This window comes from Asparagus officinalis, chromosome 5 (assembly GCF_001876935.1).
Source record: "Asparagus officinalis chromosome 5, Aspof.V1, whole genome shotgun sequence".
NCBI classification, from domain to species: Eukaryota; Viridiplantae; Streptophyta; class Magnoliopsida; order Asparagales; family Asparagaceae; genus Asparagus; species Asparagus officinalis.
In genome coordinates, this window is record NC_033798.1 from 90,727,654 (window position 1) to 90,752,958 (window position 25,305).

General features: G+C 36.4%; 2 protein-coding genes and 1 long non-coding RNA gene across 5 annotated transcripts; 2 read left to right on the forward strand and 1 right to left on the reverse strand.

Annotated features, from left to right (window-relative positions):
- LOC109840132 (enhancer of polycomb homolog 2-like) lies at positions 2,619-17,151 on the forward strand. The gene is made up of 12 exons (XM_020408651.1): positions 2,619-3,406; positions 7,151-7,280; positions 7,371-7,473; positions 8,963-9,086; positions 9,715-9,783; positions 10,002-10,040; positions 12,136-12,216; positions 12,356-12,403; positions 13,974-14,024; positions 14,153-14,221; positions 15,666-15,914; positions 16,534-17,151. Exons 1-12 carry the CDS (start codon positions 3,251-3,253, stop codon positions 16,759-16,761), a joined length of 1,347 nt encoding a protein of 448 aa, XP_020264240.1. The 5' UTR covers positions 2,619-3,250; the 3' UTR covers positions 16,762-17,151.
- LOC109840130 lies at positions 17,671-22,865 on the reverse strand. Of its 3 annotated transcripts, none has more exons than XR_002246808.1 (4): positions 22,366-22,865; positions 19,870-21,753; positions 18,519-18,572; positions 17,671-18,414 (listed from the first exon to the last, which is right to left on the reverse strand). XR_002246808.1 is itself a non-coding variant. In XM_020408650.1 (2 exons), the coding sequence occupies exon 2, from the start codon at positions 21,565-21,567 to the stop codon at positions 19,978-19,980; it is 1,590 nt and encodes a 529-aa protein (XP_020264239.1). In that variant the 5' UTR covers positions 21,568-21,753; positions 21,859-22,359; the 3' UTR covers positions 19,560-19,977. The 3 variants fall into 3 exon arrangements, 1 of the variants encoding a protein (XP_020264239.1); XR_002246807.1 differs by having other exon boundaries at positions 18,519-18,582; XM_020408650.1 differs by lacking the exons at positions 17,671-18,414; positions 18,519-18,572; positions 22,366-22,865 and adding an exon at positions 21,859-22,359 and having other exon boundaries at positions 19,560-21,753.
- LOC109840133 lies at positions 23,120-25,060 on the forward strand. Its single transcript, XR_002246809.1, has 3 exons — positions 23,120-23,215; positions 24,106-24,180; positions 24,771-25,060. It is a non-coding gene; the product is annotated as an uncharacterized LOC109840133 (long non-coding RNA).

Genomic DNA, 25,305 nt, shown 5'->3' on the forward strand with positions numbered 1-25,305 from the left:
TCAAAATAAGTTCAAGCGTGGGTCGATCTACTGTTGGGGAAATATTACATAATGCTCAAATGTGCACCCTTAGTATGCATCCTAGTGTCATTGCTTCATTCTATGTTCAAGTACTTTCATAAAATCATAATATGCACTAAACTAGCGGTAGGTCTAATTTCTGCAGCATTACCAGATTTTTTCTATAATAAAATTTAACATTTAACATTAATCTATCTAAACTTAACATCCAACAGCCAATAGTAACAATCAACAATGAAATGTAACAGTTATGCTATACTCCTTGACAATTATTCACTAGACTTGCTATCGATCAATAAAACTTAATGCATAATGTGTAAAGTTGGGTATCAAATACCATTATCATCAACCAAACTTCAGACTTAACAGTTTATAAGAAATGTTAACAAGCTATAACGATACCTAATAGCCAATCATTCATCTGTAATATTAATATGTTACATTTCACAAATCCAGACATATAGTTCACAATGAACCAACATTAATCTGTAACATCAATCCATCTAAATTTAACATAAACTTACTTCTTTTTGGATTTCTCTAATTCATGTTTTGAACTTGGAATTTTCAATTTTCTTGGTAATCCCTTTTGCATGCCCAATAGGGTCTGGGTGGCTTCATCAGTGCTATTCCCTAATGATGACGTATGGGTGGACAAAGACTTGGAAGGGGAGGGTGATGAGAGAGTAGAGGGTCCATTGTCGGTCTTGGACGGCAGAGGGGATCTTTACAACTCTTCGGTGGCAAGGGGATGTTTAACATTCTTCGAATATGAGGGGGGATTTTTCAGTCGACGAGTGCAAGGGGGGTCTTTAACAATGGTCGAAGACGAGTCTTGTCGCTCGTCATCCATCACCACTGGTTCATGCTCTTGCAACGGCGAAGGAGGATGGTGAACAACTTCGAATTGATCATCTTTTGTTCTAGCTTTTGAGAAATCTGGGTTTGCCATTGAGATTTCGATCATTTTCTGCTGAATTTGGCAAAACCCTAGAGTAGAGATTGCGTGGAGATTTGGGATTTCGCCGGCTACTATTAACCTTAGAGAGAGAGAGAGAGAGAGAGAAGGAGAGAGGAGAGAGAGAGAGAACTTGATTTGAGTTAGAGAGTGGGCAGGTGCGGTTACCAAAATCATGGGTGCTGTAGCGATAACCGGTTAGGGGTAGAATAGGGTTTTAAAAATTTTGATCTCAAGTGGCTGAGTTAGCAATGATGAAACGAATTTTTTAAGGTAATTTGGGTTTATACACATGGCAAAAGTACATAGGGCTGGGGCACATGACTTTTTTAGATTTGGGGCTTTGAAACAATTTTTCCAAAAAAAATATGATTCTAATTTTCAAGCATAACTAAGATATAAAAAGAAGAAACAATAAAGTTTTAAAAAACTTTCTTCATACTATAAATGTGCATATATGAATTTGTTTTGTTTTGATTTTTTTATTGTGAAGGCCATTACGTGGAACTAACGGTTTTCAAATTAAACTTTGCCTTATGATTTTATAATAATGAATCGTGATTTAAAGCTTGCCATCATATCATTAGGGGAACTTTTCCTCGTTATTAACAAATGGGTGTGATGTACTCAAACCACTAAAATGAAAGAAGATAGTCAAAGCCTATAATTACTATTTGGCAAACTGTAATTGCCAAGCAAATCTCAAAAATACCACCACGATGAAGAGAGGTAGCTTTCATTTAGCCAACAAACAAATGGAGGTCCCATGCCCACCAAGGCTTGTTCCTTTGTTGCACCCCAAACCAAAATAGCACAAAATAAAATATAATGTATGAGGGTTTCTTCTCCTAGATTGACGTATGATTAGCTCGCGATTGAATCCAAGAATGGGACCATACTATTATGCTACGTAGCTTAGAGAAGTAGATGTTATCACTTTTGTCCTTGTAGGCCATTTTCAACTCACAGTAAGTAAAACATTTTTTGCTTGCATGAACTTTTTCCAAATAAAATATGAGTAAGAGTAACACAATTTTAGTGGTGCCCTCTAACGCAACTATACACTATGTAGCTCCGACATTATTTTTAGGCAACAAAGATGGTAAATCTTGGAATTTGAAGCAAATAAATAGCAAATTCGATTCATATTTTAAAAGTTGAATCGTTAAAATGAGTTCTTAGGAAGTCTAGAATAAATCAATCGTAGTTATAAAAGTATCTATATAGATTAATTTGTTTGCTTGTGGTGAAATCGTTTTCACTTTCTGGATATGAATTACAAAGGTTTATCTCATAATATATAAACAAAGGTGTCAGGTGATAATGATCAATAATAATAAAACAGAAACGGTGAGCGATTTCCTTTCGGATAAAATTTATGATCAAAATTTTAAAGAGATTTATCTTAAATAATTGACTAGTGCGTACTGGAGAGACGCAATGTGTCGAGAGATTAAACATTAAAAATGTTGTAACATCTTCTTAATTTCAAGAAAAAAAAACAATAAATTGGAAGAAAATTTAGAACATAAATTCTAAATTTGAAGTGGATATCACTTGCTGCGGATGGTATAGTCAACGTACGCATACGCTAGACACCGTATCGTATCCGTAGATTCTCTTCTCCATCGAAGAGAGAGAAAGGAAGAAAAGTCCCCGACGAAGAAACGCCCCTTTCTCTCTCATCCCCGCTCCTGCTCTCTCTTCGCTTCCCTCCCTTTTCCCCCTTTCAAAACCCTAGAAACAAATACTCCTAAAAACCCTAGCAATACTCCCTCGTTTAACCCTATTTTGTTTTTGTATATTTATCATTCAATCCCTTTCTTCTCAAAACCCTAGTTTTTTTTTAATACAGATCCTGTGCCCTAATTTCCCTACTTGACGCTGCCTCGTCCCCAAAATCCCCAAATTAGCTTCGGGAGTTCCTTAGGGTTTCTATTCTAGTAGTCTCTGAGTTGGGATATCGATTAAATTTTGAATTTTGGATAGCAACGGTATCTGTTATGTCGCTTGTAGACCTAGGGCATCATTGAACAGAGAGAAAGTCGCATTGTTTTTACTCTTTTTCGACCATTTGTTGATTTAGGTATTTGTTAATTGGCTCTGGGGTTCTAGGGTTCCACTGTTTCCTATCACTTATTTGCATTTTGTGCCGTTTGGTGCCATTTTGCTTCTCTGAGCTCTGGTCGATTGCGGAGTGACCTAAATTTGGGAGTTCTTTAGCGCTGATGAAGTGTGCAAATATTGAATTTGAATGAGACATGAGAAGATATGAGTAGGCTCTCATTTAGACCGCGCCCACTTGATATTCACAAGAAGCTTCCCATTGTTAAATCTATAAAGGAGTTTGAGGACGATGATGCGCCCATTGCGGCTGCTTCCACTCGCAACTCTCAGTTGCTTCGGTTTGCTGAGGCTGACAATGAGGTAATTCCAATTTGAAACAGATGAACTGGGTCAATATTTAGCTGGAGTTCACTTTTATGGAAGTTAATTACTGCTGCTTCTTTTGATTTGCAAATAATGTGAACTGCTCTAGGCGGACTCTATAATGGGCAAGTTAATTATTTTTCAACATTGGCTACTTCCTGTGGTATGTAGATTGTGGATACTGAATGCTATTGAAGAATCACATGTTATCCTTAGATAAGGACCTTTCTGATAAACAAACACTGTGTTACTGCTGCTTGTTATATTTGCAGTGCTAGCCATGAGATTGTGATATTTGAGGAATTGTGATAGTGTACCTTATGACTTGAAAAAATTATTCAAGAGTATCAAAATAAAACTAATGTTTCTTTTTTCTATTTGCTAAGCTAGCCAGTCAAGTAATAAGTTTTGGTCGGTCCATTAGGATAGTTAAAGCTATTAGGCTAGTTAAAGCTCAATCTTAAGCTTTTTTTAGGACATTGACTTCTTCTATTATTGAAAGCATTCAGTGTCTTTTAACTTTTGATTGACTTAAGAGGGTTCTTCGCAGAAAGTGCATTTTGATTCTCTTCAGGGATACATGTTCTTGAATAATCTTGTATCCTCCCTAATCTATAATAAGATAAATCAACATTCTTTCTTTCGCAATGAGTAATTGAATTTTTTTAATCAACTGAGCTCTTTTTAAAATTTGGACCAATATGTACGTTTTGGACATGATTGAGGAATCTTTACAATGATGTAAACTTTATCTTAATTCTAACTATTGACACTTATGCTAACAGCCTAAAACAAAATACTTATATAATATTCCGTGCCTTGGTGTTGAATATTTACTGCTTTTATAGAATTTGTAAACATGAGTTATGTTTTGAATTTCTCTATACACTCCTACTATTATATCTCCTTATGCAACATCATGCATTTATTTGATATAATTGAGAATCTTTGATGGAAATCATATTCTACAACAAAATGGATATGTTTACCTACGAAAAGCATGAGCACAGTAGAAGAACTTCTGCTAAGGGTTGGGATATAAGCTTTGAACTTCTATGATTATTAGATCTGCAAGCACCTTGCCTTCTGCTTAAATCTCTATCTTAGGCTTTATTTGATTTTTTCCTCATATATTATTTTTGTAAGTGATTTGGACCTTGACCTTAGTTATGTTGTCTATAAGTCTTATAGTAAGTTTTTCTCAATGTGTTTTTTTTTCCTTTTCTTCAAAAGATAAGAGTGACACTGGATATAATTGAGAAAATTTATATTTGGCCTACTTTAAGAACATTTTGAGAGGATCTTGCAGTAGTTTGAGGTTTCTCAGGTATTAATGTCATAGTTTAAACTGCTCTCAGTAGTCTGTGGAAACCTGCAACAAGATCTGTTTGATGTGTGGCTACATTTCACAATAGGTATGGCATGGATGTGTTTGGATAAGGGTGCAAGCAAGGCATTGGTTTTCATTCTTGACATAAGATTACTTATAGATGGTCAAGAGCATAAGCTCTACATGCAGGTGATAGAGTAAATATAAAATGCATTCTGTGTGGTGCTTCTACATTATGGATTACTAGATGTATATTCATTCGTTTATGCTAGTAAGTGATGTTGTTCTATATCTTCGAGTTCCTCTTGGTGCATGCATAACTTCATATTTCATGTGCTGAATACTAAATCAAAGAGTTCTGTTAAGAATTTTGGAGTTCTGTGATGTTGCTCAAAGGCTGAATATGGAAGTTATATTTGTCTTGCTAGAATGTTGCAAACAAACAGTGTTCCATTTAGTATTTGATTTTAATGTTTACTTTCTGCTTGTGGTGTGCTAAATTTTTTTAAGTAATGTAAATCTAGAGATTGAGCACTTCATAGATTGGTATATACATAGCTATATTTGATGGACTCAACTGACGTGGAGTGAGTCCTTACAATTTGCTGAAGGATCTTGCATGAGGGGGGAAAACACTCTCTCTATTTGGCTACGTTAGACCTAAATATGGAAGTTTGGCAATAGTTCACGATAAGTGCAACAATCTTGCTTTTGGAAATGCAGAACAGTGGACTAGGAAATTGGACCTTTGGTGACTGATTAAGTTGAATTCTGATGTTGTCACAATCAGTGGTGGAGCCAGAAATTTTTTTCTTGGGAGGGCTAATAATCTAATATACATAAGTGCCCTCTTATTTATTTCACCAAAAAAAGGACATTAACTTCAAACCAAATATGTAATTTTCTCATTCAAAGTTATTCAAATCCACATGGAAAAGGTCATACGGACTAGAAATTTATTGAGTGAAAAGATTTTTTTTTTGAAAATCCACTTGGATAATGACCTTATGAAACATAGCTCTGTGTGTATGTAAGCTGGCTAAATATCACAAGTATCAAGACATCCAAATAGCGACCACACACTTTCAAGTCCTCACATTGAATTACTATAACTCATTTCTTTCAATGATTGGCTAAAATCTCCAATAGACATATTTGTCATCATCCAAGCTAATTCTAATTAACTTTTAGATGAATATAAGATTTACATTGATAGCCATGACTGTAGGGGTATAACTACTATCAGTTCAACTTTAGAAGTTATGATTTATTTTATTTATTTGTGGTTCAATTCCTTAAGACAACAAAAGCAGACCATTACTCTATTAAAGCTATATGAAGTCCCAAAGGTCTTTTTTTCTTTTTTTCTTTTGGGGGGTGGGGGGTGCGTTTTGTGAGGGGGCTGAGGCGGGGGGGGGGGGGTGTTGAAGCCCCCACAGCGACATCTAGCTCCACCCCGTCACTATGACTTTTTGACAGTTATAGCTGATCAATGATCAGTGATGGTGCATCTGTATGGAGTGAGAAAGAGAATAGACATGCGCGAGACACGCGTAGATACACGTGGAGCAATAATAGGAGAGAGGAGCAGGAAGCGAGGTGAGATGTCACAGCAGGATCTGAGTGTTAATCTGTGCTTGAGGAGAGATTCGAGAGAATAGTGATAAGGACAGGAGCGCTGAGTAGGTCAGCGGTAGGATATAGTTACGAGAATATCAGGAGGGAGCATGTAAAAGGATGAGCTGGGATGGAGTATAAGTAAGCAGGATGCGATAGAGAAATCGGAGATAGCGCGGAAGCTCGGTCGAGGGGAGAGTAGTCACTGAGTAACACATACTATCAGGGTAAAGTTCTTAGTTCAATGACTAGTCCTCCTAGACCGTAAAAATGATAAGAGAAAGGAGGACGGAAGAACTTTCATCGGTATCTGATTGGAATAATCTGGTATTAGAGTCAATTCTTATTTGAAAATAAATTTCATTTTTTTACTTTAGCAAATTGGCCTCCACTGCAAGACTACTAATACACTTGTTTACTGCCAATTCAACTAGATTATTGTTACATTTATCGTATTTGCCTTCTGTCTGTTATTTGTATAGATGACTATAATTCTTAGCGATCTTGTGGTCTTTTCTGTTTTCTTTTTGTACATTTCTTTATAGCTCAAGGTAAAGGAGAAAGTACATACCACACAGACGGGAGGGACAAGATTGAATTAACAAGCCTCCAAATGCTTTACTTCTTCGTTGAATGCTTTAACTAACCTGAAAAACTAATGAATTTATTAATTCTGTCAGATGACTGCTATAATATTTAAGTTATGCTTGCTATAGTTGTGTAAAATGGCTGCTTTAAGGATGTGCATACTTGTGTTGCTAGCAAGGATTTGCTAAATGATGGTTCTATTATAGGTGCATAATATATCTAGCAAGAAAAGTTCATCAGAAATACCTACTCCACAGTATGATGTAGTGGACACATATGAAAGAGATTATACCCGCACTTTTTCACAGCCGACATCATATTTACGTGGCAGAGGAGGTTAGTACTGGCATACTTCTGATGCGTACTTGGTCATACGGTGGCAACTTTGTTAGCTTCATCTTTTATTATATTTATTCCACTGTGCAGCTAGGGCTGAGATCGGGGAGTTTGTTGAGTATGATCTTGACAATGAGGATGAAGATTGGCTTCTAGAGTTCAACAATGAGAAGAGGATTCTTCCACCTGAGAAGTAACATCAGAACTCCTCAGTTTCATATACTAATATTACTATGTCTGCTTTTAAAATATATATTCTTCATATTCATCATCATCAACTGACAACTGCTATGTAACCCCTTTTCTTCTCGTACTTCATGGAACTAAAATGTCAGATAAGATCTTTACATATTTACTTCGCAGTTTGAATTTGTCAATACACATTAAATTTGTGAACTTTGCATATGTAGAGTCCAATATGATCATAATATTAGGATATTATATAGTGCGGAAAATGTTAAAGGAAATATTTGGGAAATTTGAGAATGAGATTAGTAGTTGCGTTGAAGATGTTTACTAAATCTAGTATAATCTTGATTAACTTGAACGATATTATTTTTCTATTATATGTTAGAACCTTAGAGATGTTATGGCTAAGGCCAAGAATCAGCAAGGACACTTTGTTGGAACTAGAAGTAGATTGGCATTTTAATCTCTATACCTTTCTGATGACCGTGAAAGTTAATTTTACCTTCTTCTTAGAGACCCGAAGAGCTAATCGTTAGGATCAAATTTTAAGCTATTTGATGGCTAATCTTATGACAGAGAAAGTAGGATTTTATAATACAGGAATGATTTTGCTAGATTATCAACTACTGTTGCACGCCACTCCCATAAAAGGTGAGAGAAGGAGTCACAGGATTCTATGGAGGAAATATATATAGCTGTAGACAGTCAAGAAATTCTTTCAGCGTGAGCTTTAATGGTTTTAAAGTATTTTAGTCACATGTAGGGGCAGAACATATGAGAGTTGTGGGGTTTTACATTGATGCGATATTAATTTATTTCTGCTTTATTTTTGAAGACCTTTCTGCATTCATTTTTGGTTTCTCTGTACTTCTAATCTTTCTGTTTGCAGCATTTTAGGAGAAACTACATGAGTTCTGGAGATTATTCTGAATGTTTAGAAGAACTTGTTGCTCCTAGAATTGCACATACGAAAATTTTGTAGCCTATAACCTCGTTTTAGCATCTCTACCATAAGTCAATTGTTTAGGAGATCTAAGGGTGTTATTCTGAGTGTAAGTAGTGTTTTTAAATAAAAACTTCCTAGTGTCATGTGACATGTGGAGAACTTGTTTCTCTTTTGACATTTTTACACTGGACATGCTACAAGATGGAAGGTTTTTTTTTTTTGGCATATAACAGGCTTCTTGTAAGACTGATGTCATGTCTTTGTTGATGGAGTCTAGAATTGCAAGAAAATTGATATGTTGGTACCTCACACTAGCGGTGCAATATATTTGTATACATGTATGGACTGTGACACTGTTGTGCCTAAGTTTTGTTGTATTTTTATTATTGCATGCTGCTCTAATTCTACGTATACAATCTCAAACTGGTTGAATGCACATATCATGTCATTGCAATCCATACAATGCAGCAGTATTCAATTTCTATCTTATCAATATGTTCCTCTTTTCTTGGTGATATTGTAATTCACATGTCATTTTTAAATCCAGGTTTGAGACTCTTCTATTTAAGCTTGAGGTTTTGGATCATAAAACTCGAGAAAGGGCAGGAGTTATCACTCCTACTTTTGGTGCTCCTGTACCTGTACTTTTACAGCTCGATGCTGCAGCCGAGGTGATACTTTGAATCTTTAACAGTGTGCTGATTGAAATATTTCATTTCCTTTTATGTCCTTTCAGTAGATTGTGCATTGTGCCATTTAATGGCGGTATAAATCACTAGAGAAAATGGATTATGTTATTTATCTATCTCTATTAATTTGCTCTGAAGAATTCCACTTTGGTTAGATTCATCTTATTTGCGTCTACCGTTGATTTGAGAATTTTTCTAATGTATTGTGATTATTAAGGTATGTATCTCTGCCATAAGAAGAGTTAGCCGATAGGTCATAATATAACATGAAGAGGAGGATTTTAAGATGGTCATCTATGCGCGCGCGTGTGGGCACGCTCGCGAAGTGTGCGTGCCTTTGCGCGCGTATGAAATGCGTTTCTCCATAAACTTATTTTGACTTAATAGTTTCATCACCTCCTACTACTCCATTGGCATGCATTTCTTGAATTGCACACAGTATATGATAATTAAACACTCTCTTGGTTATACATGTCTCTCCTTTTTTCAATCGTTGGACTTTAATTTTTTGTTGTACTTCCTTATTTTGTCTTTTTTTTTTTAAATTTGGATTGCTATACTGAATCTCAGCTCCCTTATCTTCTTACAATTTATTTGCTTCATTTTGCAGGCCTTGCAAGTGCAACAATCTGTGAGATTTGCGGTTTTTCACTCTGTGTATAATTATTGGAAAAGAAAGGTATATTTTATACTTTAATAAGAAATTAGGAAAGCATAATCTTTGACAAATATGGTGCACAGAACCCAACTGGTTTTCTTGCTGAACCATATAATATCAATTTCAATTGTATAAAAAGACATGTAGCTCTTTCAATCGTTACATTTACTAATTTTACTCAGTACCATTGTCTCAATTGTAGCATAAGTTCTTACACATGATTTATCATCTTTTACCAGCGGGAGCAGTGGCAAAAACCAATCCTCCGGCGGTTGCAGGTCAGTTAGTTCACATAACTAGAAGTAGAACCGTATAATTGGTCTGTTCTTATATCATCTTAAGGTCATCTCCACGTATGTTTGCTGCAATAATTGTTATGATTGTTACAATAGTTGTAGAGATTGTTGTATGTAAAATATGAGTACTCACAATTTTTCATATAGGTGTTAGGTAATATGAAACCTTTTTGTAATATAAATCATGAATATTCTATTGCATAAATTACGATGTGGTTATGGCCATGTGATAGAGCAATCGACAACAATCAGTAGGTCATTAGTTTGAATTTGCTGGAACCAATTTAAGTAAAATTACTATATATACATTGCAGGAAAAAAAGCAGAAATGTTTATGTGGTCATGTTGATGAAACTGGCGAGAAGTTCTGCGGCTTCTGCTAGTTTGTAAAAGTTCATATATTGTGTAAATTTGCACATTTACGCTGATAGCACTTCCTATTACCATGAATATTATTTGGTTTTGCTTAGTATTAACGCAAGTGACCATTGCTAGGGAAATGCTCTTAAATTACATATTCTTGAGAAGAAAACAGAAACACCAACACCAAGGTATTATTGTATATGTCCAGTTAACATGACATAAAATCATATTTGGCCCCTCTAGTTTTTAGTGCTATTCTTTAAACACATTACATTTTTCTAATGGAATGCTAAACCCTTGGTTGTTTCAGAGTTTCCATCCAGGGCACTTGCATTTATTTTTTAATCATCACTTGTTATTTTTAAGTTCAAACTCACTATTTCTACATGATATTAAAAGTATTAAGTAGGAAGTATCGCATAGAAACAAAAAGAAGTCTAGAAAAAAATTCAAAGAAAGCAAGGGTTTAACAATTCATTTGGAAAGCCTATTATTTCTTTTAGAAAATCATTTAAGATTCAAGGCGTCAGAAACGTCTTTCTTTTAACTGATGGAATTTGTGGTACTGATACTAAAATGCAAGCCAAGTATGTTCTTTGTTATCAATATTTGGTGCCATTTTGATATATTGCTAAAGCAGTAATAGTATTTTGGGAAACTGTATCAGAACACAAAAACTTCTTATATCTCTTGATTGCGTCAATTGATGAGTGTTATATGATGTATGATACCACTGTCTATAATTCTCTGTTAGTGTCAATCAACCTGTTTCTTTTGTGCGTCTATGAGCTCTTTCTTCTGCAATGCCATTACTTACGCAGATTGCATTTATTGCGTGCTCCATGACCTTGCTGCTAAAGTACAGTACCAGAATGTTTTTTCCATCTTATTTGCATCTTTATTAGTCTTCATACTTCACTACCAGCAAATGGGGGAAATTGTTTCTTCTTTCATTTATAACTAGGCATGAAGAGTTTTGAAAAATGCAATGTTTCGAGAATGTTCTGAAAGATTAGTTAAGTGTTTCTTTGAAGGAGCAATGAATCATTACTATGGAACTATATTCTTAATTCTACTGCAGTTTTTTCCCATCGTTACCATCTAAATATACCGTTTATCTTTTCTGAATGTGTTGATCAGTTTCATGCTATTCTTATGTGTGCACGGCAAACCTTTACAATCCAAGGATGCAACTTCTGTCACTCTGTTTTGTTATTCTTATTACTTCTGGGTCTGCATAATGGACACAGAGTAATACCAGATTCTACTTTTTCTTTCAAATATGAACATTTATCATTGTAATTTAATTTTTCTGCTGCCAGTTCTTTTCTTCATGACTTTGACCGATTGTACGTTGATTGAAAAGTTTTTTTATTATTAAGATTGCAACCCATGCTATCACTTCTTCAATATATCAATTGTACTGCTAAATAATTCCCTTATGTTCATATTTATTTCATTTTCTGTATATGCTTGCTTTGCTATTTTGACCAGTAAATTTTCACAACAACATGAAGACTAACTGCAGTAGCAGTACAACAGTTATGTCAGTAGTTCTGTTATGCTTCTTTAGTGCACCCTTCTTTATGCTATATTGCATGCCTTCTGTCTATTACACTAAATTTATTTTTTCTCATACTGGGTTCTTATCCTTTATTTTTCTCATTGGGAAGATTATTTATTGATCACTCATCCCAAGTGTTTAATTTTGCAGCCACCTCCACCTGTAAATGATACAAATCCCTACAATGTATTCAGACCGAGGGAGAAAGCTCACCGTCTTCACACCAGAAGGGTGAGTTCAACTGCATATATCAGAAATATCTACTTATTTTACCACAAATTTATATTTTTTTCCTAGTGTAACTGTTAAATGGGAACAAATACGATAAAAGATATTTTGCTATGATCATTAATGTATTCTGTTACCTCAGATGCAAAGGCGGGAGAATAATGTTCAGTCCTTTGAAAAACTTCGTCAGGTAGGCACCTGTCCCCACTTCTTTTTTCATTGGTTATTAACTAGAGTGCTTGCATTAGAAGTTGAGGCCAAGCAATGGATTGTTATTTAAGAAGTTGATAGATTTTGACGGGACAAATGGGTATATTTTGTAAGCATTAAACACTGCATTTATGGTCATGCCACTGGGAACCAATAGGTCTTATGCTCTATTCTACAGACATTAAGTCATGTCTCTACTTTCTGTGGAGCCTTTCCCCATCTCGGTATAAAATTTAGCACAAACTTATGAAATGTTGGTGTAAGGTCAACATGAAATGTTATGTCAGATATTATCATTTTTTATATACTTTGACGATGTTATCAGCTATTTTCTTGTGTTGAACCTTAGAAAGTTTGAGAGGGAACCTTCTTTTCTTTTCTGTTAAAATCATTGCAACTCAAATTTGATCCAGTCAAGTTCCTGCAAGCTTGAGCATGATAAATGAGATCACACAAGACCCAATGAGGTTTAGATATCTCCATTACACTTTCTCGTCTCTCTAGGTTATGGAAGAAAAATAAGAAGTTTTTTTTAATGTTCAAGTTTTATCTCATTTTCTTTTCCTTCTTATTTTTCCAACAGAACCTAATTACGAGTAACTTCGGCTTATGGTTTCTTTTCCTTTCCTCCACTCTCATTCAAAACAAATACATCCTTCATGGATGTGCAATTCTTTACTATTATTATGAAAAATAGGCCACGGAATTAATATTTTGTTGTCGTATATCACCTTGAGAATACTGCAAGTAATTACAATTTTACAACTGCTCAACTTCAGTTGTAATATTATTTGCAAATCCTTAGCGTCGGTTGTGTGATTATTTTCCAATCTCAATGCGATTGTATCGTGGTGGATTGTGTTTTCATAGTGTTATGTAATTGTGCAATGAGCTTCATTGTAATCAAGTTTATAAAATGGATGTCACTCATAATAGGAGCAGTTGTGTCACTGGACAAGATCTTCACAGTACTTTATTTTCAGAAGGATGTAACCTTGGTTAGCAAACATCCTCTTGAATCATGTGTGCCATCTTCAATCTTCCTGTCAATTCCAACAGTAACTTAAATTTTGAGCCTATTCTGCCCTTAATCAACTGTGAGAGGCCTGGCAATGCATTGGAAGCATCTATTATTTGTATTAAGGAGAGCTGCCTTCTGTTTATGCATCTAAGTCACGGTTGCACACAAGTAATTGGGCGTGACCTCTGAGTCTCTGGCCTATTTGATGTCTTCCAATTCTCATGTTTTCTGTGCATCCGTCATGAGGTTTCGTTTTCTGTGGAGTTTTCAGGCTCTGGCTTTCCCTCACTTTGACGTGCAGTTTCATTTATTTTTCTCAAATATTTCAGATTATGAAAGTGCTTAAGAATGAAGTAGCTCTTTTGCTTAATCACAACAAATTTACCAATATAAATTTGAACTGCCAATCACATTTTCTTAATGAATCATCATTGAATGTTGCTAGTGGGTTAGAGCTATTCATTAGATTTATCACATTGAACAGAAATATTGATTTTTTTTTCATATTTTTTGAATGGCATTTCTTCAGGTCAGGCGCAACCTGGAGCAAGCCAAAACAGTATTGGATGCTTTGACCAAGGTTCACTTTCCTAATCCAATTGATATGATAAAGTTTCTGTTTGAGATTACACCATGGAAAAGCTATTAGACTGCAGCTATTAGACTGCAGCAATGAGTAACCATATTTTAAAAAAATGTAATTTACAGAGGGAAGAAAAGAAGCGGGAGGTCATGGAAAGCGAAGTCAGCCTTCAACGAATTCAAATCAAGTATAAGGTGTATACTATAATTTCCTGTCTGCTTCGCCTATTTTCTATTTGTCTACTCTAGATCACATCTGTATGGTCTTATGTTTCTATTGCAATTTTGTTTTAGGGGTTGTTTGGTTGGCTGCTAAACTAAGAAAAGGAAATCAAAACACCCGACACACCCATGTGAAGGTGAAGGTGTTTGATTTCCTTTTCTTGTGTTTGGTTGAGAGAGGAAAAAGGGAGATGTTGTGCATGTGAGACCCACTCACTAGTAAGATAATAGTGTCATGGGTCCCAAATTTAAGGAAACTCATTTCCTTCCAAAAAGTCATGAAATGGGCTTGAAAACATGGAAATGGGTCCCACAACCTATTTCCCATGAGTTCTAGGAAATGAACCAAACAGGTGGCATTACATCCTCAACCAGATAATTTTATAAAGTAGTGTCCAGCTCATTGTCTTCTGAAAATTGTTTTTAGTTTGGTTGATACTAACACTTTTAACTCCTTGTACGAGCTATACAACCTTGAAGATTTTCTCTTACCTACGTGTGCTGGCATCCACAGTAGCACCTTGAAATTCACTTTTTTCAAGCTCAAAATCACGTTGGCTCTATCATATGTTTCTACCAATTTCCTGGTTGAGACTGGGAAAGTAGTTTGATTTTTTTTTTCATTTCTTCTAGCTTCAGCATTGACTCGGCTGTTTGAGTATTATTTATTATTCCATAACTTTTTCTTATAAGTCGAACTCCAGTATTTGGACCTCTTTAGGATGTCAAAGTGTCACGGATCTGTGAAACAAAACCTTTTCAAATAGACTGTTTTGCAAGATAGATATCAGATTCAGCACTTATAAAGTTCATGATTAAAATAAATAGTACACTAACTTTTTGTGAACGATTGTGGAGTATATATTTTCTTCAGTGTCATGCTGCCACTGGTATTATGTCCTTATCATTTCAGATATCTTTCATGTGTATTATATAATCTATAGGTATAACTGAGCTCACAATTTCCATGTTAGCACAGTAAAGTACTAAGCTGATGTGCGATGTGAATAATTTTTTGCTTGGTTTTTTGGCTTATGCCTCAGGGATGACTTCATTCCTTTCGAGTTTTTCATCTTTCACACTTATAGGTTCCAACTTTGAGGGGTTTTAGAAGGCTATTAGTTGGATATGTTAAAACTACGTGACTGATTGGGTAAATTCTTCTCCACATCAAATTACCTCATCCTACTTGGTTCTACGTCAAGCCTCTCTCTTGTCATTTTCTTTGTGCAAAAATTTGTCACGGAAATTCTGAGAAATCAGCATAATAGCTAGTCACAGAAATTGTGCTTTTTAGGCTGACCCCATTTTGGTGGGGGAAGATTCCAGTAACTGCAAGAGCACTCTGTTGATTCTTTAGTTACTGATTCCAACTAGGATTTACAAAAATGGCTCAATAACTTTTCTGTTTTTGCAGCACGAAGCGCAGCTTATTGACGACGGATTTGCATTGGAAGGTTTTCCATCAAATTCATATAAAAATGAATCAAGTGATGAAGATCTTACAGATTCAGATGACACCACTGATGGTTATAGGCGTGTGAGTTCAGCTGCAATACCAACGCCACCCTTCACGGGCTCAAGAATGGTGGTAATCCCCAACACCGCACGCATGAAGCAGGAGCAGAAACAGAAAAGATTGCAATATAGATGGCATCATAGAAGGGTACGCTTGTATTCTGACATCATCGTCTATCTCAAATCTACATATGTTTGTCTAAACTAACCCTGGATAACTATAGGCTTCTGACATCTCTCTTAGATTTTATATGGAGCTTGGCTTGTTAAATTTATATTCATTCATCCTTTCGAGTTTTCTCACTCATGTATCATGTTTACCATAATATTTTTATAGCCTTTGCTATAACTTCAACACATCTCAGTTGCTTCCATATGACAGGTCAAGTAATGGTTATAACAGCTCGAGTGTAATGGAAGATTAACATGTAGAAATAGAAGTAATGATCATTAGTTCCAAGAAATAGAAGTAATGATCATTAGTTCCAATTATGATTCCGCACATTGGGTTGCATCTCATATTTCAAGACATTTTACTGTTGAAACATTTTATTCACCAAATAGCCACAACTGACAATATACTTATCATGTTTTCTAACGCAATCATTCTCTTACCAGTTAAGTAAGCATACACAAATGTTCCATAGCATCTGAATCTTGTTCCACCATCCACTTCACTTTGCTATACAAGTAATGCCAGTTAAGGTATTTAATTATCACCAGATTCAGATTTAACTAATAAGTGGCGACTAAAAACATTCTTGCAGGACCCAAATACACCTGTATTTCTTTTCACGAGACCCCTAGATTCAGGGAGATTGGCTGCTGCAGGCATAGAACAGCCACCAACTCCTGTTGAAAATGGTTCAGTGGGGCCACCGCATCATTTCCATGGTAGAATGGGTCGAGGAGGAAGGATAATCTTCGATCGTTGGAGGCCAGAAAGCTCATCATACTCGCCACCTAATCATCGGCCTCCCCAACCAAATGGTTGATCAGAATGCTCCTCTTCTTGTTACTTCCATATCAAGCCCCTGGAGGATGACTCTTTGCTGGTAAATGGCCATAGAGTCCCATTTTGCTCGGGGTGCAGAGAGCTCGGGGTTCTAGATTCTTTTGATGGTGTTGATCTGGCCATTGACACAAAGACACGAAGTCTGTTATTTGACCATTGAGAAGGTGAACTAGCGCTAAGTCAGTTAATCTGATTTGTTTATTTCCTACTGACGCCTTGGCCATTCTCCTTCTTTCAATTGTGTAATTGATTGGGATAGCAGCAGGTTAAAAGCCGCAGCATTGTACTTCAATATGTCAATGTGCAACATCATGTTCTTTCCCATGATTCCCATGAGCTTCAATGAAAAGCATTCATTTTCCTGAACCAACTTTGTGTTGCAACCTTTGTCTTCAGCAATCTGGGTGTTTGAATTTTGTTGATATTATGTGGTGGATCTCACGAAATCTAAGCTCTGTTTATATTCGAAGTGTTGGTGTCATATTCAGCAAAACGACAGCACACTTGATTGTTTTCCTTGCTAAAGGAGGAGCTTTAAACATACCCTCCCTTTTTCTTCCCCCTTTCTTCTTTTTTATTTATTTATCTTTTTCTTTTCTCTTTTTTTTTATTTTGTGTAAAAAGGACAGAAAAAATGGGCGAATGAAGTATTTTCCCTTTGGGCTGTCACCTGTTTCTTATTATTATCTTGTCTCTTTTGTGAAAATCTTCCGAGAACAAGGAACTTTGAACAATAAACCTCCAAATTTCTTGATGTTTATTTCCATAAATCTCACATTCATCTTTCTTGCTTTTGAAGTCAACTTGTGTGCAGCATCTTTTGGCAAGAACTGGAAACAGGTTTGATAAATTGGAGAAGGTACAAACGCTGTTTTGATACAAAATATCAGAACCCAGTAGTCAAAGAAACGTATATGATTCTCGACATACGTTCTCCACACAAAATTCTTTGTTACTATTGTATAATGCACAAGGTTTATCAAGGACTTAAACTTGACAAAGTATATAACAGCTGGTAGGAAAAAGAATCTCCAAGTCTAACTCGACATTAGAAACAACTGCAGCTACTCTCACCATCTTTTCACACTTCTGAGGTTCCTGAGAAGTTGTAACAAGTTCCCTTGTCAGTAAAAACAAACTTCAGATCATTGACGAGATACGTGTCCTTTCATTGACGACGACGAAAACTCCCCTCCATGACTCCCTGTAGATCCAAGATCCATTTTTGTGCACTCCGTTAATAATCTCACACTTCTGCATCTTTTTCTCAATCCTGGGATGGGAGTTACAAACAGCAATACCAAGATAAGAAAAGCAACACTTTCTCCAGTCTGCATCTTTCATTCTTCTTGTGCAAAAGGTTCAGGTTTTTCTATATTTGAAGCAAGGCATACATAGACTTTTTCAGAGATTCGTGCGCACACAAGCTAAAAGGTATATAGATGATACTCCAACAAAAAAATTTCCCTTTATAGAATGATGTAACCACTTGCATTCTATGTTCACCGTCACACAGCTGGCAAACACATCTCTCAGAAACATGCTGGAGATCATCAAAGATTGTTATCTACTTTATGCATATCTTTCGAAAGTGAGGTGCTGTCTCCTCACTGGAATTCAAAGAAAGAACATCCTGCACACAAAATTGACATAGCATGGTAGATTATAAAACAATGTTTGGAAATGCTTTGGAAAATGAAAAGGAATAGGAATGCAAAAAAGGAAGGGGGAAAATACCTAGTTGGTCTTTCTTCTCATTGTTCTTCATTTCTTCATGCTTCTTCAAGTAAACTGTAGGAGTCTTCAAAGAAAAGGGAATCAGAATAGTTAGGTGATTTTAGATTCCTGTGACTCAGGATGCCAGCAGTATCCCTTTTCTTCTCTAGAAGAGTGAGAAAATAGTTTTTTGCATAAAGCAGTGCAAGGAAGGTTCCCTTCCATGAGTTTCATATTTCCAATTGTATACTGCCAAAGGGAGATCAAAAGTAAAAGAAGAAAAAAGAAAAGAAAACCTAGACTAGTTTCAGCATGAACCAATCTACTCCTATATACAAATGGGAGAATCCAAGATTTACCATTCATAATACAGTAAATACTACAGTAACATTTACTGTAATGTTATTGCTGTAGCAAACAGGAAACCGGATACCGTGGCTTTTTTTGAAAAAATACCACTGTAGCACACGGGGAATACTGAAGCATTTTTAAAAAGCTGGAGCGGAGGCGTGGACTGTAGCAATGCAAAAAATTATTACTGCAGTAATTAAAAATCAGGATTGCTGTAGCGGGAAAAAATGATATGACGTGCTTTGCACGGTGTTCACAACTAGTGCACTTATATTAAAGAAACTGAAGCCACAGGAAGGTAAACAGTATAAAACATTACAGTTCATGTATCAAAGAGCTAGTCATCTTTTTGTGCCCCAAAGGGGAAGTAATTCCTTTAAATATTTCCTACTCCCAGCCTCTCTTCAATAGGGGAGAAAGTTCATAAGTATCCTTTTTTTTTCCTGCATGAAAATCATAAGCAAGGAACTACCAAGTACCGCCACTCCCACTTCATTGTCTAACTTGTCATTTCTTAACACTAGTACTTTTTGCATCTGTGCTATATAACAATCAGCAACTTCAGAACTTCGCTTTACCTCTTTTGAGTTGAGTATAGCAAAATATACAAACTAGATCATATTGCTCAAACATTTTCAATGCCCAGCTTTGGACCTCTAGTTGAAATATTTAGATTTTTGAACAAAACATGAGAGAGAAACTATACAGACATTTGTGATTTGACTCAAGGATGTCTATTCATCACTAACATCAAGATACATGGATAAGATACATATGGGCACGATTATGAATTTATCATCTAGCTAAACCAGCAAGAGTTGATAACTATTCAAGAGGTTAAAACCTGCTTCAGTCTAACACAGAGAAAACAAAACACATCCTCCAACAGAAAGGGATGAACCATGAAAATAAGCAAAAGGTATATCTATATAACTATACATATGTGACACCACATATATGGTCATTTTCTTTTTCCTGCAACTCTCATCAGCTTGAATTTCTCAAGTTATTGTGGAGTTACCTGCAAAATCTTTCCTTGGAGCTCCTTGTCAAAAGTTTAGCCATCAAATTGCAGCTTTCCACCAAGATACTACCAAAATGATTTCGTTTACTTTAAGTTTCTTGAAGCTCAAGGAGATCCATGTTGCAGCCGATTCAAGAACCCCTGTTTGTTCTGAGCTTTGTGATTATTCCACCCTTTGAGTTTTATTTTTACAGTCTTAGCTTTCCCAATTAGATTTCCTTCATCATTGTTTGACACAATTGATTCCAGATTTGCGACCACAGCTGGCTGTTTAAGAGACTGCGTTGGATTGAACTCTCTGAATGGTTTCTTCCTCTTGTATGTTATCGGAAAAATGATCTCTCTTTCAACTCCTGATACAACTGTAGAGTCTGATGTGGTGCTTAATTTTCCATCAGTCTGATCTTTATGCTTGTTCTCTGAATGTTCAGAATACCGTTGAAATGAGCTCATCCTTGCATTTTCTCCTGAAACTGTTGGTGTCGGTTTCCTGGAACAAAAAATGTCTGAATTAGATGAGCTTGCACAAAGTACTCTACTTTGTTGTAGACTAGAAGCATCTTGCAGTCTATTGCTCAGCATTGCCTTTACTCTTCGAGGGTAGCCATGAGAATCATTGACTGATCCAATGCCCATTTTCAAAAACTCTTCTTTTCCCCAATCATTTGAAGGCTCAGGTTGCTCCGAAACCCTATTTGTGTCTTCATCACTATCTGTCTCTTCATTCCAATTCGAAGCTGAAACTGGAGGAGAAATTTTGTTTTCATGAATTCCCGATAGACTATTTGCAATTTGGTTTGGACCAAAAGGATCGGCTTTGGGCTTTATTTTCAATACACCTTTAGGTACCCTTTTACAAGTTTCCCGAGAAGCACTTGGCAAATTTCGTATTCTCTGATTCGATGTTGAATTTGTTTCCATGGCTCTGATTCTCAAAACCCCCTTGCCTTTTGGCTTTGTATTCATTGCCACACTATTCAAATCAATAGCATGAGTATGTAGATTAAGACCATCACCCATGTATTTTGTCTTCTTCAATAATGGAAATTCTTCAGCTTTTAATGTTTCTTCATCTGTAGGGATGGCATTAAGATCAACAAGTAGGACAGGCTTCTGAATTTTTCGATTGTTCCATATTCGAACCCTTTCTTCAATAGTGGTGCTTGGTAGGCAATTACTCCAAGCCTTCCTCATGTCCTCAAACTTCTCATTCATACTCTCATGGTACAATCTTAAAGAATGGCAGTGTTCTCGTTTCTGTAAAAACCGGAGGCCTTCTCTAATTGGGGCTACTTGAAAAGAGTAGAATCCACCTTGAAGACTACAAAAAAAATTCTCCAAGGGACTTCCAAACAACAAGTTATCTCCATTAAGCAACTCCTTTAATGTGAGAGAAAATGTCTCTTGGTCCATATCGGGCAGGTAAGCTGATAGATAGAACCTTTCCTCTTCAGTCAAGCAAGAGTTCCAAGTTTCTAAAGAGAGTACATCTTTTAAGCTTGTTAGATCATATAGATCATAAGGAATATTGCAAGTTTGGTCTCCAACAATGACCAATTCACAACCAACCTCGGCAGGATCCGAGTCATCAACATCATCATCAATTTCTCCTTTGATCAGCAACCTCTCCTCTTGAACAAGTCGACCACGGCTTTTATTCAATGCCCCCTGGTGCCTGATTTTTACTATGCCCATTGGCACAAGGGGGCTGATAGTGAACTGAAATTGCTCATACAAGTAACCGGAATTTCCGGCATAAATTCATAGATGCTGACAAATAATGACTGCAGAGGAAGTGAACTTTATATAAGAAATAGTTTAAGCTCTTCCTTATTCTTCATAGTGTGGATTAACGGAACTCAAGCCTCGCAATGACATAACCTGTAACAGATTAACCCAAATGCGATAATTATAATCACCAGCACAAAAGATGATAGATCGCACAATTTGATCACTAGAAAACCAAAGAATTAAAAAAAAATCTACCCTATCACCCACAAATCCCTACTCAAAGCAATTCTGCACACCCCAAAATTCCTTTGTACTAATCGCGTAAAAGAACAATTGAGCTTGCATTCAATCCATGCCCACGCATAACCAATTCAACTCGAATTACTAGACATCATGCATCCACACAAAACCTGGAGCAACCCAACCTCCAGTAACTGATGGTTTCGTTATAATCCCAATAATACACTTAACAGTTTGAATCTAAACACAAGAAAACCAGTGAATTACATGAACTAAACCACCATAGCAGCAGAAATGGGCATAAAAACTACCAAGCAGGAAAAACCCATAATAGATCTACACCCAGAATCCAAAACCCCATCACCATAGCCACCAATTTCAGCACAACCAATTTATTAAAAAAAAAAAAGAGGACCCATTTCCTCAAAGCCAATCCAATCAAAGGAAGACCCAAATCAAGATCTTTAGACCACAAATTCTACATCTAGAGATTGAAATCGAGATGGGTTCGAGTTAGATTACCTTGAAGTGAAGAGAGAGAGAAGCAGGTGAGACTTTTGAGGAGAGAGAAAGAGAGAGAGAGAGAGAGAGAGAGAGATCTAGGCAACTTTTCCCTTGTCTGTGTGCAGCAGCAGCTCCAAGTCATTATTTTTTGCCACAAATACACACAAGGAACAGCACTCTTTCTCTCTCTAAAAAAAACCCCCCCAACCCCCTACTCTCTCTCTCTCTCTCTCTCTAGATTCTCAGTTTACCAGAAACAGAGGAATATAACCACAACTGTACTGGAAACTGTTTGCTCTGCGGTGATGTTTTCATTTTCATCACTGGGAGTAAAAGGTCGCTTCTTTTTTTCCATAAGCTGACCAGACCAAACAACTGCACATTGGTCACCATGTGATTCGTTAGCTGATAGCTCTGGAAGTTTTTTCTTCTTTTTCTTTTTCTTTTTCTTTTTATTTTTCTTTTTTCCCCCCCTCCTCCTCCTGTTGGAATTCTCTCCCATGAACCATTTTAATTGCTTGTGTGCGATAAGTTGTTAGTTCATCGCTATTTTGATTCATCGGAATGCAATCAGATGCCATAGATTTGTGATTTGACGGTGATCGTCCAAGCTGGCCTGCAACGAAATTTTTTATTTTTTATTTTTATTTTTTTTTATTTTCAGGTTTATGAACAAGATGAATTCTTTTCTGAGAGCTTTGAGGGTACAGTTGCGCTCAGAATGCGATGGGTCATTTTGATCTCTGCGTGTGCGTCGAGAGCTTTTCCGCTAGCCCACCAGACTTGAGCTGGGCCGGGCCTTTGAAATTATGTTCGTATTGGGCCCCACTTGAAAGAAAAAGCGCTCGGTTCTCATGGATTTCCTTGGGTACGGAAAAATCCTGCAGTTTGGTATTTGAATCAGTTATATAATCTAATTATGGCTAAATAGCACTTAAATAGCTCACAGTTTCACTCAATTAGCATTTATATACCCTTGCTTGTTTTTCATAGCGTACCAAGTTGTTTAAAATTAGCATCATCAATCATGCAGACATGAAATTTTGCACCCCAATCTTCCTCTATGATACTTACAGACTAATTATGGAGCTTTATACGCATTAGTGTTTGTTTTAAACCTATCGAAGTATTATTTTAAATTGATATTTTAGCTATACTCTAAATTAGACCTGGGACGGATTTAGTGATAAATTTAACAAATATTTACAGTTAGACAACTCTATAATTAGCCAGTAAGTATTATAGAGAAATATTTGGGTGAAAATATTCACGTTCGCGTGATAGAGGGTGCCAACGAGACAATTGTGAATAACTTAGGATATATAAGTGCTAAAAATACAAATGAGGATATATATATAAGTGTTGAATGAGTCAAAATATGAGGTATTTAAGTGCTATTTAGCCTTTATTTACGCACTCAGATATCTTTCATGAGCTCTAGCATAAACAAGTGCTATTGGTCAACATGGTAAATTTATAGGATTCTTGTGCAACTAAATATGTAGAGAATTCCTAGCCGATGGAAAGGATATTCTTATGTCAGTAACGAAAATCCAAACTTGCGGCATTGTTAACCTTTTAGCGGCTGATATTGTAGACTTCATGTAAATACATGATTCCTTTTTATTTTCAAAAAACCATACCTTCAAATTAAAGATATGATTTCTCTCCTATGAAAAAAGGAAAAGGAAAAAAAAATTCTGGGATTTGTGTAATGGTCAGTTTTTGTTGGTCATAATCAACTATTTGTTGCATCAGATCCCAGGGCAGAATGATTAACCACTCATGGATCTGGCATCCTCTTACAAGAAGAGGTATATCGCCATCTGAAAGGTCAGATCTAAACCTTCTCCTTACTCATTTAAATTCTTCCAATATCAATATATCCTCTGCTCCAGATGAGCTTCAGTGGACTCTTCATCCATCGGGGGCTTACTCAGTTAAATCTCTCTACTCTCTTGTTATCTCAGGGGGTATTAGATCCAAATTTCATCACATGATTTGGAAATCCCCCATCCCAAACAAGGTTAAAGTTCTTTTTTGGATCATCACAAATAAGAAGTTAAATACGAAGGCAAATTTGATAATTAAGGGATGGACAGGTGATCCAAGATGCTCTTTCTGTTTATCTGGTGTTGAAACTCACGACCATCTATTTATCAATTGCCCATTTGCTCAAGAAATTTGGTCTCATATCTTCCCCTCTATTCCCATAAGCAGCTGGCCTCATACAGTCGATGAGTTGATTCTTTTCCATAAGTCCACCTCTCTTAGCAAGGATGCTAAAATCATTTGGAAGATTCTGTTGCCATGTGTCTGCTGGTGGATATGGTTTAGCAGAAACGTACTCATTTTTAAGGAAGAGCAACCTGATCCTCTTCAAACTGCTGCTAACATAGGGAGATATACTGTATTTTGGACAGGTGCAGCTGACGAGAGGTTGGAAAGAAGGCTTCGCAGGGCCACCATAAGCATGGGACTCCAGGAGCTTGCAAACAAGAGTGTTGACGCATCTGGGGACAGCTTCCCCCACGACATCTAACCCTTTATCCTTTCACCTTCTGCTGGTGAAGTTCCACCATCTTCTGTTTTGTGTTCGTTTGATGTCAGTGTCACAGACTAAGTTGTTTATGTTTCAAACGCATGTGTTTAGTGAACTCAAGTCAGTAAGTTATGTTTTCTGTGCTGTCTAGATGAAGCTCCACTGCGGGTCAAGTTTGGTAGGTGACGACATAGGTCCGCTCCTTCTCCACTGCGGGTCAAGTTTGGTAGGTGACGACATAGGTCCGCTCCTTACCTGCTTCACCCAAAGCGGCCCTTCATTTAGTTGTGTAATTTTTCGGTGACGACATAGGTCCGCTCCTTACCTGCTTCACCCAAAGCGGCCCTTCATTTAGTTGTGTAATTTTTCGCCTATAAATAAAATCTCAACATGAGCAGGGCTTCTTACCCTGCTTT